Below are 19,308 nucleotides of genomic sequence, written 5' to 3'. Positions count from 1 at the left end.
AGAGACTCAAAGGGAAGAGTTTGTAGCCAAGGGGTTCTAGCAGGAATAGACGCTGTCAGGACACAAGCGTGGGACCTTAGGGGACCACAGAATGACAGACTGCCAGTGCTAGAAGAATCCCAGGTCACATCTAAGCTCTGCCTAGGCAGGCAAAGCTCTCTATAATGTGAACCCCACTCAGTCACCCTGGGAATTTTTTGAATACCAGATTCCTCAGCCATCCAAGACCTACTGAATTGGAATCTCTTGAGGTAGGTCTCAGGGATCTGTAGGAATATATCTTTTTATTTTTGAGATGGAGTCTTGCTCTGTCACCCAGGCTGGAGTGCAGTGGTGTGATCTCGGCTCACTGCAACCTCCGTCTCCCAGGTTCAAGTGATTCTCATGCCTCAGCCTCCCGAGTAACCAGGACTACAGGCCTGCACCACTATGCCTGCCTAATTTTTGTATTTTTAGTAGAGATGGGGTTTCGCCATGTTGGCCAGGCTGGTCTCGAACTCCTGGCCTAAAGTGATCTGCCCACCTCGGCCTCCCAAAGTGCTGGGATTACAGGCATGTACCACTGGGCCTGGTGTAGGAATCTGTAGGAATAGTTCTATAATGAAAAGCTCACCACCTCCCAAGGAAGCCTGTGCACTGGTTGGCCAGCTCTGTCCTGGTCAAGCTGGAATCTGCCTCCCCCAAGACTCTCCCTTGGTTCTGCCCTCCATACAACCTATAGTGGGGTGAAATCCTACAGATGCAGGAAGGCAGTTCTGAGTCTTCCCAGAGTCTCTTTTTCTCTAGTTTCTTCAGTATTTGCTCCCATGACAGTGTTCAGAGCCTTCCTAACCTCCGCTCAGGACACATACCAGCCCACCTCCCCGTCACTGTAGGGTCCCGGACCTGGCCCCAGGCTCCAGATGCAATCTTACCTAGGCCTGGATGATTTCCTGGACTGTGACCAGCAGCCACAGTAGGAAGCTGACTCACCTGGACAGTGCAGCATCTCAGAAGTGCCTTGTAAACCTGAGGGTACAAAGAGGCTCACGTTAACTGAAAGAGCCCAGTTTTCATTGGCTCTCGCTTCCACCTGAACAACTCCCATCCTCTTCCAAAGGGTTTTAGAAGCCCCCAGGGGCAGATCAGTGTGAACTCATAAGCAGACTTCACCTCTTCATATCACCAGTTCCAGCACCCCAGCTACCTACCACCTCCCCCTGCTCCCCTACCTCCATTGCACACAGAGCCACTTAATAATAATAGCTAACCCTGTGCCAGGCACTTGTCTACCGTATTAACTCATTTAACCTATAATTAGCCTTATGGTAGGTATTATCATTCCCAGGCCTGGGCAGCCTGACCCCAGAGCCCATGCTTAGTCCATACCCTGCACTGAGCACTGTTACTGCCCCTGGGTCCTCTGTGAGAGCTCTGGGACCTGGGCCAACAGTACGTTGTCCTGTGTTCCCAAAGCCACTCACCTCAGAGGGGCCAACTTCAGAGCTCGCTGTCAGGGGAATGCCAAAGCATCACCCTTCTGCCTGCCAGCCCTTCGGGAGCACAAGCTCATGGGGCCAGCAACCGAAGCTGCATGTCACATGCCTGTCTATGCCCCTTCCTCATTCTCCTTCAGCCAGGTAATCAAACAGCCCAACTTTAACCTGAGTGGGCTGTCTGATTGCTTGGCTGAAGAATGAGGAAGGGGCATGGACACATTGAGGAAGGGGAAGGGCACGTCGACTCCTAGAAACACAGTCCACCATGCTATTGCCTGGTTTAGGCCACATACATGAGACACTCTGGGTCTCCCCGAGCATCTACGTTGTGTTTCATTCGTTGATGCTCTAGGCAGACATGGATGCTCAGCCCTGTTATGCAGTAGCTGTTGTGACTTAAGGTCACTGCAGCACTCCACTGATGAGTGGCATCCACGCCCCTCCCCTCCCCTAACTTTTAAGTAACAAGATGAAGTTGGAGTGTGCGCCAGAGAAGCAGTCCTGTTTGTGTGGCCCTTATAGGAAGGGATCTGCTTGTGGAGCACCTAGAACCTCTGGCCATGGAGCTGCTAGCCTTCCTCCTCTTTTGGCTCAGAAATGGGGACTGACATAAGTGCCACCATAAGAAATCTGGGGTTGGGTAGATAATTGGCTGGCTAGATGATTAAATGACTGCATTAAAGGGCAGAAGACATGGAGGGAGGACTAATGTTAGGAAGGGAGGGAGGAAGGGAGGATAGTAGATATCCTCTCCTTGGAATAAAGTTACTCTCCTTGGAATAAAGCTAACACATATTGTGTGCTTTTCCACACTCCCAAAGTCTGTTGGCATGAGAGTAAAAATAGTGAGCAAGGTTGTAGGAGGCCTTTCCTGGCTTACATCCTCTGTCAGTGGGCTGGGCTCAGAGTCAACCCATCTGTCCTTTTAGAAGAGGAGGATGACCAAGCAGCCGGGAGTTCCAGAAGGTACAGGAAAGGCTCATAGGAATGTGAGGTAGAAGCAGCATGGCAGAGCAGGAAGAACTTAGGCTTCACATCCTTGACTGCTACCTTGGATAAGTGATTCACCTTGCCCCAGTTTCCTTATCTAGAAACTAAGGGTTATAGGAATAGCCACTAACAACAGCTAACCTTTATGGAGAACTCACTATGTGCCAGGCACCATATTAGGCTTGTTTTGTATGTTACATTATCTCACCTAATTCTGACAATACTCCTGGGAATACTATTAGTATTCCCACTAACAGATAAAGAATTTAAACACGGAAGAGTAATATGCAGTGGGTAACATAGCTAAGGAAGTGACTGAGGCTAAATTCAAACCCAGTCAGCTTGACTTTAATTATCAGAATAGTATATATAAAGTGATGAGCAAAGTACTTAGCTCACAAGAGGTGCTCAGTCCCTATAGCACAAAATAGTTTGCAAAAAGTTTCCACATGTGTCATTGCAAGTGCAAAACCACTGTGAGGTAGACAGAGCAGAGAGAGTCACCCCCATGAAAGTGTGAATTTAGAGAAGTTAGGTATCTCATCCAGATGAAGGGAAAGAAACTAACACACAGGTTCATAGTGTTTTCTAGGCATTTAACCTTCAGAACACACTCCTACATGGTAGTGATGACTACATACATTTCACAGATGAGGATACTAAGGCTTGGAAAGGTTAAGCCAGTTGTTGAAAATCACATAATAAGGAAATAGCAAGGCCTGATTCTACTGTCTAATGGTTGTAAGCTGAGGAAATGGGCTATAATTAATTGTTTTCTTATTTCTATTCCAAAAATACCCCATTATGTGCAATAGAGCTTGAGCACAGAGGCAAGGGATGACTATTCACTTACACATGGTAGGCACTCAATAAATATGGAATTGAGGAAATGAAGTACATTTACTCAGTCAATGTTTATTGAATTTTGCTCAATAAATGTTTATTGAGCATTAACTAACTAAGGTCCTGCTCTTAGGAAGCTCACTTCCTGGTAGATTTACTACCAAATGCCAGTTCTGTCGGATCCAATTTGCTCTTGTGTTCTCCCACGGCCTTCTCCCATCAGGACCTGGAGAAGCCTTGTTCTGTGCTGTCTATGGGAATATCTCGAGTTTAGCCATATACTTTACTGCTGAAGGCAGATTGCCAACTTCTGTATCCATTTGACTCCTTTTGGCTGTTCAAGCCCTGTCCTCACTGGCCAACAGAGAGGTTCTGCCTATACCTCCCTGGAAACTCCTTGGGAACCGTGTGCGCTCCCCCACTGGAGAAAAGTCATATGACCCAAAGGACCAATTATCTGTCAGGAATGAGAAGAAGAAGAAACAGACAAAGCATGTAAAACACCTGGAACCTGGTAAGAACTGTGTAGAGTAGGGATCCCCTTGCCCCCCAACTTTCCCAGTGAGAACCCTCATACGGTGCCTCCCATGTGCCAGGCACTGCTCTAGGTACTTTACACATAACAACTCACAACAACTCCAAGACACAGGCATGACTGTTATCCCACTTTATAGATGAGAAAACTGAGGCAGGTAAGGGCACTGTAATCACCAGAAACCAGGAAGTACTTGGATGCTTCCATCGAGGATTCTGAATTCATATTCTGAGTTCATTTCCACTTATCACATCCTGTGCAAGAACAGCCTCAATTAAGATTCAATAAAATAAAATAAATTATCAGTAAAATATTAGTATCTGGTATACAAGATAATGGTAGCAAATACTGGGCACCTGGTACGTGGTCTAATCCCTCCAAGGTGGATATTATTATCTCTATTTTATAAATGAAGAAATGGAGTCTCTGAGAGTTTATGTAATTGTCAAAGATCACCTAGCTGTGCTATGGTCAAATGGAGATTCAAACTCAAGTTTCCTGCTGATGTCATCCTGCCAGGTTGTCCTTCCTTTCCTGGCCCTGGCAAGGACACCAGAGGCCCCAGGCATGGGAAGCAGGTGCTTGATGCCCCATCCTTATGAAAAAGAGCTCAAGAGGACAGTTCCACCAGGCTGGCCTCTAGTGGTTCTGGTCACAGGGTAAGAGCTGTGAGAATTTAGCTGTGGAAGTGCCTAAAACAAGGCAAAAAGTGTTTTAGAAATGTTGACGGTTACGGACAGTCAGAAATGCATATTACAATTATTTTCCCTTAGTTCCTATTGTAAGCAAATGAAACAGATTGCTGTTGTTTGTTTTTCTGTCTCCCCACATCGGGCTATGTGTGAGCTACTTGGGGGCCACAGACTGTGCCTTTCACATGTGTATCTCCACCCATAAGCATAGGCTCCAGCTTGCGGTGGGAGCTCAGGGAAGGAGGTAGGGAGGGAGGGAGGGATGGGTAGAAAGGTGGATGGATGCTTGATTGTGTTGTGATAGGTTGGGTAGATAATTGGCTGGCTAGATAATTAAATGACTGCGTTAAAAAGCAGAATAAATGGAGGGTGGAGTAGTGTTAGGAAGGGAGGAAGGAAGGGAGGATAGAAGATATGATGGATGAACTATTAGCTGAGTTACTCTCCTTGGAATAAAGCTAACACACATTGTGTGCTTTTCCACACTCCCAGAGTCTGTTGGCATGAGAGTAAAAACAGTGATCAACAAGGCAGTTGTTCTTTATCCCTGACTTCTAGAAATAAATGCACAATGGCAGGAAAGAGGATCCACCAGAGGCAGGGCAGGCCCATGGTGCAAGGGAGGACACCGTGGAGCCTTCGGGGAGCCAGGGAACTGGCCCTCTGTGCTTGGTAGGGAGGAGTCCCATGTCCAGCAGACCTCAGCCGAGTCACTTCTGCTCTCTCCTGTGCCCCTAGGACTTGCCGCTGGGATAATAATTTTCTTTCAAGTCCCCAGAGATTATTATTATTAATTTTTTTTTGAAATGGAGTCTCGCTCTGTCACCCAGGTTGGAGTGCAGTGGTGTGATCTTGGCTCACTGTAAGCTCCACCTCCGGGGTTTACACCATTCTCCCACCTCAGCCTCCCAAGTAGCTGGGAATACAGGTGACCACCACCATGCCCGGCTAATTTTGTTTTTGTATTTTTTAGTAGAGATGAGATTTCACTGTGTTAGCCAGGATGGTCTCGATCTCCTGACCTTGTGATCCACCCACCTTGGCCTTCCAGAGTGCTGGGATTACAGGTGTGGACCACCACGCCCGGCCCAGAGAGTCCTTTTATCCTATTGTAAGAGCACTGGCTGCTTTTGCTGCTGGATCTCCTCTCTACCCTGTTTGCCCTCCAGGCTATAAGACAGGGATCTGGGGATACAGTCTCACAGTGCCCACTCACCACCAGCACCTTCACTGTCATTATTATTGCTTTCTCTCATTTAATACTTAAAACAAGCCTAGAGAATAGTGATTATTAGCTCTATATAATGTTTTAGACCATGAAAGAGAAGTTTGGTAACTAGTAACTTGTCCAAGGTCACCCAGGTGGGATTCTGGTCTAGGCCTACCCGACTTCTTCACTAGCCCGCGTTGCCTCCCAGCGGGTCCTCCTCTCCTGGGCTATCTGCCAGTGCCCATCTACAGGATCTAAACCCCCAATGCCTGCCTGCGCTGGAGTGGACTGGAGCTGGGGCTGGGGCTATTCCTTACAGTTTCCTAGCCTGAGCCTAGCCGTGTGACTCTGGGGAAAGGAAGCTAATATTCCCACCTATGACACTGGCCTATATTTATCCCTGTGTCCAGGCAGTTAGGAAAACTATTGTGCATTCCTGAGAATTTATGAGTGAAATAAACATTTAAATGTTTCTATAAGATTTATTTAAGGAGAACAAAATGTGGCTTGCTGGCTTATTCGAGGGTGAGCTTCTGGGAGATGACCCAGCCCTCAGTGCTTGGCTGATTCCAGGGAAGGGAAATGGACACCCAGGGAGACTGGGCCCACGGATGAGTGAGAAGGGCAGTGAACCAAGGGCATCCTCTGCCCCTGCTGTCCCTTTCTCCAGCTGTGTGTTCAGCCTCGTGCTGGTTTGAAGGCTTCCTGGAGGAAGAGGTACCCTCTGCGAAGGAGAGTGCAGCTTGGAAGAATAAGAGTGTCAGAGGCCAGCAGGGCACCGGGAACCAGAGGAGGTGAGACCAAAGACTGGGGATGCAGCTGTAAGAGCAGCATGGTGTCATGGGAAGGACACAGCCTGTGTTCAGTCACTTCCACTATTTACAAGTGGCACAGCCCTGGACAAATCAATTTTTGCATTGATAAAGTGGAGATCAAAATAGAAAAGCAGAAGAGAAAAAAGAAAGATATCAATCTTCTACTCCACGCTCGTGGCCTGCACTTTCATCTTCTCATTTCCTCTTCACAATTCTATGAGTGCCAGAGGTATTATCACCCCCAATTTGTAGATGGTGTCCTGTTTACTCACTGAGTTTCTGGGAGGATTCGGTGAGAAAACACAAGGAGGGTCTGGGACAGGGCCCACCATACAGTGGACCTGAGTAACTGCCACTTCCCTCTAGCCACGTTTGTTTCTGTGCTTCCATGTCTGTAACCCAGGAAGGGCATTGATTGGTTTGAGAAGCAGAGGGTGAGAGAGGGAGTGGAGCCAGGTGAAGGTGGCCTTGGAGGTGGGTCCTTCATCACTTGGGCTTATGTGGTCAGAAGCCGCAGGAGAGATGCTGGACCCTCCCAATTTAACTCCAAATGGTTGATGAGACCCAGAACTAAGAGCAACAATCTTCTCCAAACCAAATGCTAAAGTCATTAATTCAATCCCAAAGGGAATAATAAGGGAACATAACATCTAATGCTTAGTGAGCATTTGCTCAGTGCTAGGTGCCCTTCCACAGGCTTGCCATCTAGGGTTACCAGATTTGGCAAATGAAAATATGATTATGTGCTGTACATGGTGGCTCACACCTGCAGTCCCAGCTACTCAGGTGAGAGGATCACCTGAGCCCAGAAATTTGAGACCAGCCTGGGCACGTAGCAAGATTCAGGAGAGAGAGAGAGAGAGAAATAATACAGTTATGTCCATGGAATATTTGAGACACACTTATACTAAAAAGTTATTTGTTGTACATTTGAAATTCAAATATAACAGGGACATCCTGTGCTTTATCCAGAAATCCTATTTCTATATCAACCTGTTTGATTCTTATAACTACCCTGTGAGATAGTTCCATTACAGATGAGGTAGCAGAGGCACAGAGAGGCAAGGTAACTTGCCCAAGGTTATACAGCTAAAAAGTATGCCATAAGGTGGTGTGACTTCTGAGCCTGAGGCCCGGAAGCCCCTAAGCCAGTAAGTTGCCTGGCCAGTGATACTTGGTCTCACGGTTCTCCCAAGCTTTCTCGAACGCCTGCCTTGTGTTTGGCAGCTCAGAATGGGAGCAGGGATACGTGTGTGCACTGCGTTAAAATCTGGCAGAATTCACCCCAGAGGGCCTCTAGAATCTTCCCACACACTCTCTCCTGGATTACTGTCTCCCCAGTCCCTGACAGAGTGAAAAACAGCCCCCACAAGACCTGAATGTTCCCACAAAAACAGTTTTGCAGAAAAGGAGAAGTCGCCCAGAGCTTGCTCAATGATTCTGTGAGCTGATGAGGGAAATAACACTATGATTTTATGACTTGGGTATTTTGCACACATTAGAAGGCAAGCGTGAAGAGCCTTCCAGGATGTTCCATCAAGGGATTAGAGGATTTCCCCCGATTGCTTTATGCTTCCTGCCTTGTAAGCCACTTAGAATTGTGAGTGTCTGCGGTTACATGCTTGGCACTTGCCACCCATGGCTTGTTTCTGCCTTTTTGTGTGGGCACCTCTGCCCTGGTCCTCCTCCCCAGTGAGGTGCCTACAGTCAGGAGAGCTTTGCTTCAAGTAGCCATTAGCCAGCAAGCAGAGAAAGTTTCTATCAGAAGGCAGCTCACTCCAGTGCCTTGTACCCATTTACCTGGTAGGTATCAACACCAAGGACACTATTAGTAATAACAGTGGAGGTTACTCCCCCTTCTCTCCCCATTCCATCATGCTAATGAATGAGAAGCATTGCAGAGGCCTGCCCAGTTCACCTTTGTCTCCCCAGACCCTAGCATAGACCCTGGCCACAACAGGCATTCAATGAATGTTTGCTGGATGAATGGACAGAATAAGGTCCAATAATGTGGGAGTGTTCACAGACTACATGCCTTTCTTGGATGCCAAACAGAATCTGATCACTGCCAGCCCAGTGCCCCTCTCTTCTCCGAGAAGTTCTTTGCTCTGCAAGACTCTTCAGTAAATGTTTGTGAGTCAATTGTACGAACAAATGAAGACAATCTGCACAAAAAATAACTAGATGGAGCTGCGGGAGTAAAGGCTGGAGCGGGAGAAATTGAGAGAGAAGGTAGACAGAGGATCTGAGCAGCGAGGCAAGCAGGGGAAGAGTCATCAGAGAGCAGGGCATGAGAAAAGTGAAGCAAAGAGAAAAAGGCAGAGGAGAGGTGAGGATGGGAGTGAAGATTTGTTCCCCTTCCATGTCGTTTGAAAGGTGAGAGTACAGAAAGAAGTTCCTTCTCTGTTGGTTTTGTTTCTGTTGAACAGTTCTGTAAGGCGAGCCTTCTCAGAGACTGGGCTACATGGATCACGGCTTCATTAGGTTTCAGGGCAAATAGTTTAACCACAACCCCCAATCATAGACAGTTAGGAGCATGAGCTTCTCTTTGTCTGTGGGATATTTATGTTTGTCAAATCATCCATCATTCCCCCATTTATATAGTCTCATGTTTTCATGTCTTATATTTTATTGTTGGTTACTTTAAATCGCTTTGAGAAGTAGATAGTGTCAATAAGATTAAAAATAAATAAACAAAGGCCAGGAGTGGTGGCTCACACCTGTAATCCCAGCACTTTAGGTGGCTGTAGGGCAGATTACTGTAGGCCGGGAGTTGGAGACCAGCCTGACCAATACGGTGAAACCCCATCTCTACTAAAAATATAAAAATTAGCTGGGCATGGTGGTGCACGCCTATAGTTCCAGCTACTCGGGAGGCTGAGGCATGAGAACTGCTTGATCAGGAGGCAGAGGTTGCAGTGAGCCGAGATCATGCCACTGCACTCCAGCCTGGGAGACAGAGTGAGACTCCATCTCAAAATAAATAAATAAATAAAATAAAATATGTATTTTACTTATTTTGCAGCCTGAATATATGAAACTCTTAGAAATGGATACATACTGTAACTCTCCTAATACCACCACAATTATTTTTTCAGACTACAACATGGAGTTAGCTCACGCTTGGCCCTCCTGCCACTTTAAATAGCTCATCCTCATCAATGCATGCCAGGAGTTTGTAAAGCCCCACCACAAGGGGTGGTAGAAGCCATATGATAGAATGCACGTAAAAATGATATTTTAGCCAAAATGCATTTCTTCTTGTTCATCAGAGGACTCATACAAGAAAGAAATTCTCTAAATATGACAGACATGAAAAAGGCAACTTTCAGAGCTCAAATTTTCACGGTCAGAATAAAATCCAGGGAAAGAAGCCCGTGCATGCTATAAGCACAGTCAGAGTTTCCATTGGCGTTCCCATGGTGATAGGCATGAGGCTGCCCAGATGATGTGGGCGGGAGAGATTTTAAGCACAAACCTCCTGTGCTCTAGAAAACCAGGCCAGGATGAAAACTACATGACACAGGGCAGTAACTCAGATGCCTTTGAGCACAAATCACTGAGGGAAGCCAATTTAGGATAGCTCAAACCGGGTTACTCTGCAGAAATGTGGGCCCAAGATTGTTTGATCTTTCAGTTTAAGGAAAAGCAGGCTATCCAGACCTTTATGTGAATTCTTACAATTATGGAACATTGGTAACTAATTTAAAAACTTGTAAACACTGCTAGCAAACAGGCACATGGGTCTCTAATTTGCACTTCTGAGCTCAGAATATGTGTCAGAGGATGCTCATCTCAATTGACATCCAAGAGATCACACCTGCCAGAAACACTGACAAATCCCTGATTCCCAGTAATGCCTTTTGCTAATGCTACTCCCTTTTAATGATGTGAAGAGATTCCTCTGGAAAGACTTCAGCTCTTCCTACTCACCAGAAAACCCACACAGTAGAAAATTCCCTATTCCTTCTTCTTCCCTGGCTCTCCCATTAAGCTTGGCACCTGCCCCTGGCCCTGCCTGCTGCCCCCTCTATCTGGCCACCTGCCATTTGACACGCTGCTTCCCCTTCTTAACCTCCCCAGCCTGTGTGAATACTGTTCCACTGCATGTCCTCAGGGCCCCAGATCATTGTTCCACCTCTCTTCTGGTCCCCTGGAAATCCCCAGCTTCTCTGCTGCTTGCTGGCCTCCCACCAAGGGAGCCCACTGGACAAAAGATGGGAAAAACTGGCTCACCTTGAATAGAACCACCGTTAATTTTAATAAAGATCATGACTCAAGGGTACTTATAGACCATATGACACTTATCAAAGTGTATACACATTCGTCATTTCTTTTTACTTGCATAATCTTCCTGTGAGACAGAGCAGGCCTTTGGCCATTGTACCCTTATAGGAACGGAGGGATAAAGCCACAGCAGGACAAGCTTGTCACCAGCCCCTCAAGGCATACTATCCAGAGAATGAGTTGTTGCTTTTTAGAAAACTCCCTGGATGTCTCTTCTAGGGGGAGTCCTTGACAGAAGCATGGGTATCTGTCCTCAGAGGGACCAGAGCTCTGGGGTCATGAGGACAGGTCAGCCAGTCTTGGTTTCAGCCGCAAGCACCATGCCGACTTCTCGTCACTCCCTCTTGGCCAACTCTAGGTTTCCAAATGGAGAGTGACACAGCTCCAATTTACCAGGGAATTCCTCAGAATTCCTATAGGGAATGATGGATATTCTAATAACTGGGCCTCTTCTGTCATCTCAACCAGTATGAATAGAGGGATGCATGGATGATCTGCTGTCAACATTTCTGTATTTCCCTTTGGGTAGTTAAGCTATTCTCGGGCCTAACCTTCAGGACTTCCCATCTCCAAAACCATAAAGACCAAACTCATTAGAGTAGCTTCAAGGTCCTTCAGAAGCTGGCTCAATCTCTTATTTTAGTTTCACATTTCCCCCAGCCCTGACCTCTCCTATCTCACATGTCATAGTCCATGCACCTGCAACAGCTACACTAACAAATCCCTGATTCCCAGTAATGCCTTTTGCTAATGCTATTCCCTTTGGCCGAATCCTGTCCTCTAACATCTTTGCTGTGCAAGCTCCTATTCATCCTTCAAGACCCAGCTCAAAAGTCCACTCCTCTATAGAGTCCTCTTCAACTCCTCTCACTAAAGAGTTTTCTTTTCCTTCCTCTGAACTTTCACAGAATGTGGTCCATCCCTTGTTACCTTATATTTATTATGAGTTATTTCCTTGTATCCCTTGCTTGACTGCGAGCCCTTGAGGGTCTTCTCTTCATATCTCAAGTTGCTTTTGGCACATAGTGGATAACCATAAAGTGTTTGTTGAATGAAAGAGAAAGAAATCTGAAGTAATATAAACATTTATTTAAAATATTAATCATATGCTAGAAGCCTAGCACATTAAAAATATCAATCATGGCCTGGCATCGTGGCTCACACCTTTAATCCCAGTGCCTTCAGAGGCAGACATGGGAAGATCGCTTGATTCTGGAAGTTCAAGACCAGCCTAGCCAACATGGTAAGACCCTGTCTCTGCAGAAAAAAATTTTAAAGTCAGCCAGGCATGGTGGTGCACACCTGTAGTCCCAGCTACTCAGGAGGCTGAGCCAGGATGATCCCTTGAGCCCAGGAGGCAGAGGCTACAACGAGCTATGATTGTGGCACTGCACTGAAGCCTGGGCAACAGAGTGAGAGTCCCTCTCCATACTAAATAAATTAAATAAATAAAAATATCAATCATGCAGTAGGTACCTTATCAATGTTATTTTTAATCTTCACACTAACCTTGTGAGTTAGACTTTATAATCATGGAGCATAGAGAGGTTAAATAACTTGTCCACGACACACAGCTAGTAGTTTAAATTTGAGCCCAGGTTTGTCTGACTCTTCCAATAGGCAATGCTGCTTCCTACTGCTTCTACACAGCCCAAGCTTCCCTTTCGTGTCCCGGGAGATTCTGAGTGCCTCCTTTTCCTTCAGCCACGGTAGCTCCCTGCACTGAAGAGCTCCTGGATAAGAACACAGAGCCCCATGAACATCTCCTCAAGGATCTGGCTCTGAGTTTCCACATAAAAGCATCCTTTCCACAAGAGAAGCAGTATGGTGCTCCCCAGGCTGGACTCTCACCCAGACTTCTCCAGCTCATGTGGCCTTATGCTTGGGGCCAAACAAGGGAAGAGATGAAAATGAAAATGGGAAAAGCTGGGTTCACTAAAATTGTGGGACTTAAGAAGTCCAGAGAGCAGTATGAGGCCCATTTCACAACAAGGCATAATGTCAAAAGGAGAGCGGGCCTCCTCCCTGCCTTGCAGGGAACCAACACCTGCGCATCGAGGGCTCGAGAACACAGCCTGGCTCTGCCAGAGGCTCCAGCCCATCGGCAGCACCCTCCGCCAGCAGGGCTAGTGGAGGTGAAAACATTTCATGTGCAGGGGCTCTAGAAGGATTTGACCCCCCAGGGAAAGTGGCAGTAGGGACAGTGGGTACCCACTGCTTTGAAGCTGCAGGAGGCAGCACCAATAGTGGAGGTGGCAGCGACACACTCTGGGGCGCTCGGAGGCAGGTCTTTGGCGAAGGCAGTCGGGTGCTCACAGAGGGAGCAGTGGCAGCACACGCCAGTCAAGGGGGTGGGAAGGAGGAGAAGGAAAATGACAGGCACCCTCTTAAGTTGATGGAGGGACCTAAGAGAGAACTCCAGGAGAGTCTCTTCTAACAAATTACGATTCCTGAAATGTCAAAGTTACCCAAAGGTAGGACTGTCATGGAACATCAGGGGTGTGTGGGTGCCACTACGTTTGCTCCAGGCCATCATTCTTCCCCAGCCAGGCTGGCCTCAATCTGAGGACTCTGTATAGTTCTTTTCCTGCATTGCTCGTGAGAACTAACGAGGGATAGCTTGTAGTGTCCCTAATCTTAATGCATGAATAGTGAACTGTGTTAAGCTCAGGTGAGAGCCTGCTGGGGGAATAAAGGAGAAACTGCCTATCTTTTTTTGTTTTCTGAGTAAACCAAATAACCTGTATGTGTGCACTATTCACAATAGACAAGGTATGGAAACAATCTAAATGTCTGTCAATGGATGAATTAAAAAATGTGAAAAATACATACACAATAGAATATTGTATCTGCATACACACACATACACACACACAAGGATATTATTCAGCTTTTAAAAAAGAAGGAAATCCCACCATTTGCAACCATGTGGGTGAACCTGCAGGACATTATGCTAAGTGAAATAAGCCAGGCACAGCAAGACAATATTGCATGATCTCACTTATATGTAGAATCTAAAAAGGTCAAACTTGCAGAAACAGAGAGTAGAATGGTGGTTGCCAGTGGCTGGGGGGTGGGAGAAATGGGGAGATGTTGGTCAAAGGATTCAACTTAATATTTCAGTTATGAGATGAATATGTTCTGGGGATCTAATGTACAGCATAATGTATTGTGTACTTGGAATTTGCTAAGTATTGTCCACCATACAAAAAGGTAACTATGTGAGTTGGTGGATATATTAGTTAGCCTGACCGTGGTAATCATTTCACATCAAAACGTCACACTGTATGCCTGGAATATATGACATTGTATAAAAACATTGTATCGAGGTAATGAAAACATCACATCGTATGCCTTGAATATATACAATTTTTATTTGTCAACTATACCTCAATAAGGCTGGGGGAATAAAGAGTAAACTGCATTTGTCCCCTAATCAAGATGGCTCTGATCATCATGATGTGAGAATAAATGCTCCGGCTCCTGCCCCTGGAAGCTCCCACCAGCCCAAGCCTAACTCTGTGTTTTTGTTCTAAACCAGCAGGGTCCTCCTACCACAGGGATATCTTACAGTCCACCCCCCACGATTGTCCTGACTGGGGATGCCACTTCACCAGAAGGAGAAACTGACAAAAACCTGGCCAACAGGTACAGGTGCCTGATCCTTGCATTGTGACGAACAATATGTCCTAGAACATGAGGATCTGACAGCTATATTTTTAAATAAATCTTTTCTTTTTTCTTGTATCATTTTATTGACTAAACTATAATCAAGCAGTTTTTCAAAATACGAGAGAGAAATTGGAATTTTTCCATTTCTTGGCCTCCCATGGAAAGGGCTAGTCTTTAAGAAAAGCATAAATCACCGCAGGGGAGTTCGAGGTCAGGAGTTCGAGACCAACCTGGCTGACATGGTGAAACCCCATCTCTACTAAAAATACAAAAATTAGCTGGGTGTGGTGGTGCATGCCTGTAGTCTCAGATACTCAGGAGGCTGAGACAGGAGATTCACTTGAACCTGGAAGGCAGAGGCTGCAGTGAGCCGAGATCGCGCCACTGCACTCCAGCCTGGGCGACAGAGTAAAATTTAGTCTCAAAAAAAAAAAAAGAAAAAGAAAAAAGAAAGAAAGAAATAATATACAGGCATCTTTTCACCTATTTTCAAGTCGTGGATTGATTTTCTGAACAAGATGACTGTTCTGTCTTTCAGAGTTCACAGTCCCCACAAGAGGCCTTCTCACAGACACTTGAAGGTGTCCACTGCCTCCCTGACATCTGTGGGTAAGGACCAGGGCAATCTAAGTCATGTTTGAGTAGAAAGACTGAGGTCTGGCAGCATGGCTGGGCTTGACCCCTTACTCTCTCCTTCTCTTCAAGGTGGTCCCTCCCTATATGCCCAACAAGACAGGGTAGGTCAGCCCATCTGGGTCTAGGAGAAACATATTTAATTCAGTTTTCGTTGCTCAAAAGACAAGACCAGGGCACGAAGAGGAAGATGCAGAAGTCAAAGAAAGAAAGAAAGAACAGCTGAGTGAAGCTTGTTTCTGAGGTTTAGGGGGCAGAGTCCTCCAGCCTCTGCTAGAGAGGCCCACATCCAGGTTGGAGTGGGTGCCTGAGTGTAAGGCCGGCTACCCTGGTCATCTGCTCATCCCCAGATGGTGGCTCACGATCTGCCCTGGGCTGTTGGAACATAGATATCATACAGAGTTGGTCACTGCCTTAATGCTGCTCATAGACTATGAAGAGACTGAGAAATGAGCAGATAATTGGGACCCTGTATGATAAGGGCCTGCACAGAAGAACTAGGCCAGCCAAGGCAAGAAGGGGACCGAGCAAGTCTCTCTGGGGAGAGGAAGTTTTAGGAAGGTATTCCAGAGGAGGAATACCTTGAGTTGTGCCTTAGAGAGCTGGACAGATAGGCGAGGGAGGAAGGGCATGCCAGGGGGAATATGAAACACACTGAAAGAGCAGGAACCTCCATGGAGCATGTTGCTGGCAACTGAAGCTCTGCCATGTGTACCAATTGGGACTTTTTCAAATGATAGAAACCCAACTCAAACTACCTCACACCAAAAAAAAATTTACAAAAGCCAGCGCTTGTGATTTCAGGTAGTGCTAGATCCAGGTGCTCAAAGTGGATTATTAGCAATTGTCCCATTCCATCTCTTGAACCTTTTTTCTTGTGTGTTAGCTTTCTTCTTGGCAGACTCTTCAACACATGGTAGCCAACAGCTACCAGCAACTCCAAGCTTACGTCCCATCAGTGGAGAGTTCCTCTTCCCCATATACTCCACACCAGGATTGCCTCTCAATGGCTTCACATGGCCGTCCCTGAGCCAATCTCTGTGGCCAAGGGGATTGGGTTCATTGATTGGCCAAGACTGGTCCACATTCCCACTCTTGGCACAGGGGAGGGGGGTTAGCTAATGGGGAATCAGAGGGGTTTTTACCAAGTGAAAACCAAGGAGCTGCTGCCCAAAGAAGAATAGAACCTGATGGAGGCGAAATGGGAGCTGTTCACTCCAGCAGGGCTGAAGTGGAGGGACTCGGGAGTATGTGGGGCCAGCAAGATTGGCTGAGACCAGTTTGGGGTTTGGATGCCACACTGAGGAGCATGAGAAATCCCCATGAGATGAGGTAGAGAATGGCTTGGCCAGATGTGGCTCTGATAGCCACTCTGATAGGCAGTGGGGGATAGGACGGAGGGGCTTGCCTGAGGGCAGGGACCTCTTAGGTGGCAGACATAGTTGTCCAGGTAAGAGTTAATGAGTGCTAGCGAGGCTGAGGCAGGAGAATCACTTGAACCCAGGAGGTGGAGGTTGCAGTGAGCCGAGATTGTGCCACTGCACTCCAGCCTGGGCCGCAGAGTGAGACTCTGTCTCAAAAAAAAAAAAAAAAAAAAAGCTAATGAGCAAGAATGGAGATGAGGAACAGGCTCCAGAGATGTTTATAGGTAAATGCAGGGAGGACTTGATCAACTGATTGGATGTTGGGGGAGGGAGAAGTGGGGAATGACTCCCGTGATCCTGAGCAGCCAAGTGAGAGGTGGTGCCATTCACCCACCTCATCCAGAGGGGCAGTTTTGGAGAAAAACGGGCGTGAACAATGTGAGTGGAGGGAAGGTGGTCACGGGGTTGTGGCTGTGGCCGATGATCTTTGGTCTCCCTCTTTTATTCACAAACCTTAAGCGCATTAGCTTGTGAAAGAAACAGACCGGAAACAGGAATGCACTGGGGGTGCAGATGGCGCCAGAGGTAGGGCTCCTGGGTGACCTTCCCTTCCCAACAGAGTTTAGGAAAATTCTGTGAACCTGAGATGGCTCCAGGACCATTTGTGATGGAGGACCACAGGCCATAAGCCAGAGGCGCCAGGCCTAGAGAGGAAGCCAGTATCTGTCCCTATGTGACTCTCTTGATGGCACTGGGCTGAGGTTTGGCTGTCTGGTCAGCTGTGGGCAGAGTCCCTGGGATGAGGCATGGTGTGGCATGGCCTCAGCCTGGGGCCATGGATGCAGCGGCTCTCACCCCAGCTCACCCTCCTTCTGCAGATCCCACGGGGCACATCATTGACCTGGTGAATGACCAGCTGCCAGATATCAGCATCTCAGAGGAGGACAAGAAGAAAAACCTGGCGCTGCTGGAAGAAGCCAAGTTAGTGAGTGAGCGATTCCTGACCCGCCGTGGGAGGAAGTCCAGGAGCAGCCCCGGAGACTCCCCATCAGGTAGGGTGGGCCGGGATGTACAGGTGGCTACCCTGAGCCCCTCTAGGGTGGGGAGAGAAGGGCCTGGCACCAGCTGCAGGGGGCACCTCACCTCTGAGGAGGTTGCCTTGGACTCTCCTGCTCCTCTCAGCAGAGGTAGGGATTCTGTCCTGGGCTCCCTTCCCCTGATCTCTAACTGTGGGTGCTGGGAAGGATCCTAGGCCCTCTGGGGAAGGGGAGATGGTCTACGGGGAATTTCCGGGTTGGAGGGAATGTTTTCCTGGGCCCAGAAATCCTCCTGCTTCCTCTATGCTAGACTCACTTTTCTTCCTGAGCAAAAAGTTGGGCAAGTGTGTAAGTGTACTTAGGAGGACAAGGGGAGCTTTTGAAGTCAGGGCTACCCTGGGAAGTCTAGAAGGAGCAGCTCCTGGAGCTGTACCTGACAACCAACGCCAGGCCTCAGTTTCTGGACAGTGCCTTGAGGTCAGGCCAGACAGGCTGAGGAGTGTGACTCTATCCTCGAACCCCCAAATGGCCTGAGGACACCCCTCTTGGGCAGCAGCAGGGAGGGGTTGGGCTGTAACAGGAGCATCATATGGCAGTCCAGCATCAGCTCCTGAGCCCAGCAAGGCAGAGCCAGTTCCCAGGGCCTGGGAATACCGAAAAGGATGTCTTTGCCAGGTTGAAGTCCTAAACCTTTACGAATGCCAGCCAATTTGTGTCTGTCTTCACAGCTGTTTCCCCAAACCTCAGCCCCAGCGCTTCTCCTACATCCTCTCGAAGCAACTCGCTTACAGTCCCCACCCCGCCAGGTGAGGCCCAACTGCCCGGGGACTTCCCGCCCTGCCTCTTGCTCTGGGTGGCAACTCAGCCTGGACTGATCAGCATGCCTGCCAGCCTGCAGGCTGCCCCTTCAAGAACTCTGTTTGGCCCCTTCACACCCACAGCAAGACCCCTCTCCAGGGGCCATTTGCTGGGCCACCCAGAGGAGGCAGATAGACTTTCTGTTAGTGTCTTGGCCTTGTGTTGGGAGGCAGATGTACTCCAGGGTCAGGAAGGCTGGGTGGGAAAGGGGACTAGGACAGCCTCTCTTGCTCAGGGAGGCTCAGAGAAGCCCCCAAGAGCTTATACGGAAAGGCCTCTTTGGGGTCTGACTTCTTCCCTTTCATTAGGCTGTGCCCAGAACTACACCCTCCAGCCAACAAGGAAAGAGGGAGGGTGCCAGGAAGGGCAGCTGGCCCTCATCAGTACAGCGGGGCACGCTCAGGTTGGGGCCAGGCAGGCTGGGCCCAAATCTCAGTGCTGACATTTCCTGGCCATGAGACTTTGATTTCTCTGTGCCTCAGTTTCCTCCTGTGGTCTCTGTGAACATTCGGTGAGGGCCCACCTGAGAACCTGGCACATGGGAAGTAGTCAGCAAATCTTCCAGGCCTGAGATTGTGAAGGGAGGATAGTCTGGGGAGGGAGATGTGGCTGAAAGCACGGCTGAGGGCCTGGGCTGCTGGGCCTCACTCACTAGTGTCTGGACCCTTCCAGGTTTGGATGTGTGCAGTGGCCCGCCATCCCCTCTGCCTGGAGCGCCACCACAGGTGACAGGACCCACCCCTCCCCGCTGCTGGGCTGTTTCTATGCCAATGGGTCTCTCCCCTTACTCTGAATACCAGGAGGCCCTTCGTGACCCACTGGAGATGAGGGTGCTGGGTGGAAGGCATGCTAGGGGGCCCCCTTGGGGATATTTCAAGAGGAAACATGGTCTCT

At 48.0% G+C, this 19,308-nt stretch overlaps 1 protein-coding gene across 1 annotated transcript in view; it reads left to right on the top strand.

The window, feature by feature from the left end:
- MRVI1 (murine retrovirus integration site 1 homolog) overlaps positions 1-19,308 on the top strand; it is an 87,719-nt gene that overhangs the window by 13,183 nt on the left and 55,228 nt on the right. The window contains 5 exon segments of the mRNA XM_021926088.2: positions 14,392-14,498; positions 15,061-15,131; positions 17,398-17,571; positions 18,285-18,362; positions 19,087-19,139. Of these exon segments, the coding sequence (XP_021781780.2) occupies positions 14,392-14,498; positions 15,061-15,131; positions 17,398-17,571; positions 18,285-18,362; positions 19,087-19,139 (483 nt within the window).

Source organism: Papio anubis, chromosome 12 (assembly GCF_008728515.1).
Source record: "Papio anubis isolate 15944 chromosome 12, Panubis1.0, whole genome shotgun sequence".
In the NCBI taxonomy this organism is placed as follows: domain Eukaryota; kingdom Metazoa; phylum Chordata; class Mammalia; order Primates; family Cercopithecidae; genus Papio; species Papio anubis.
The sequence above is the reverse complement of the archived record's forward strand: the minus strand, read 5'-3'. Positions and strand labels throughout refer to the sequence as shown.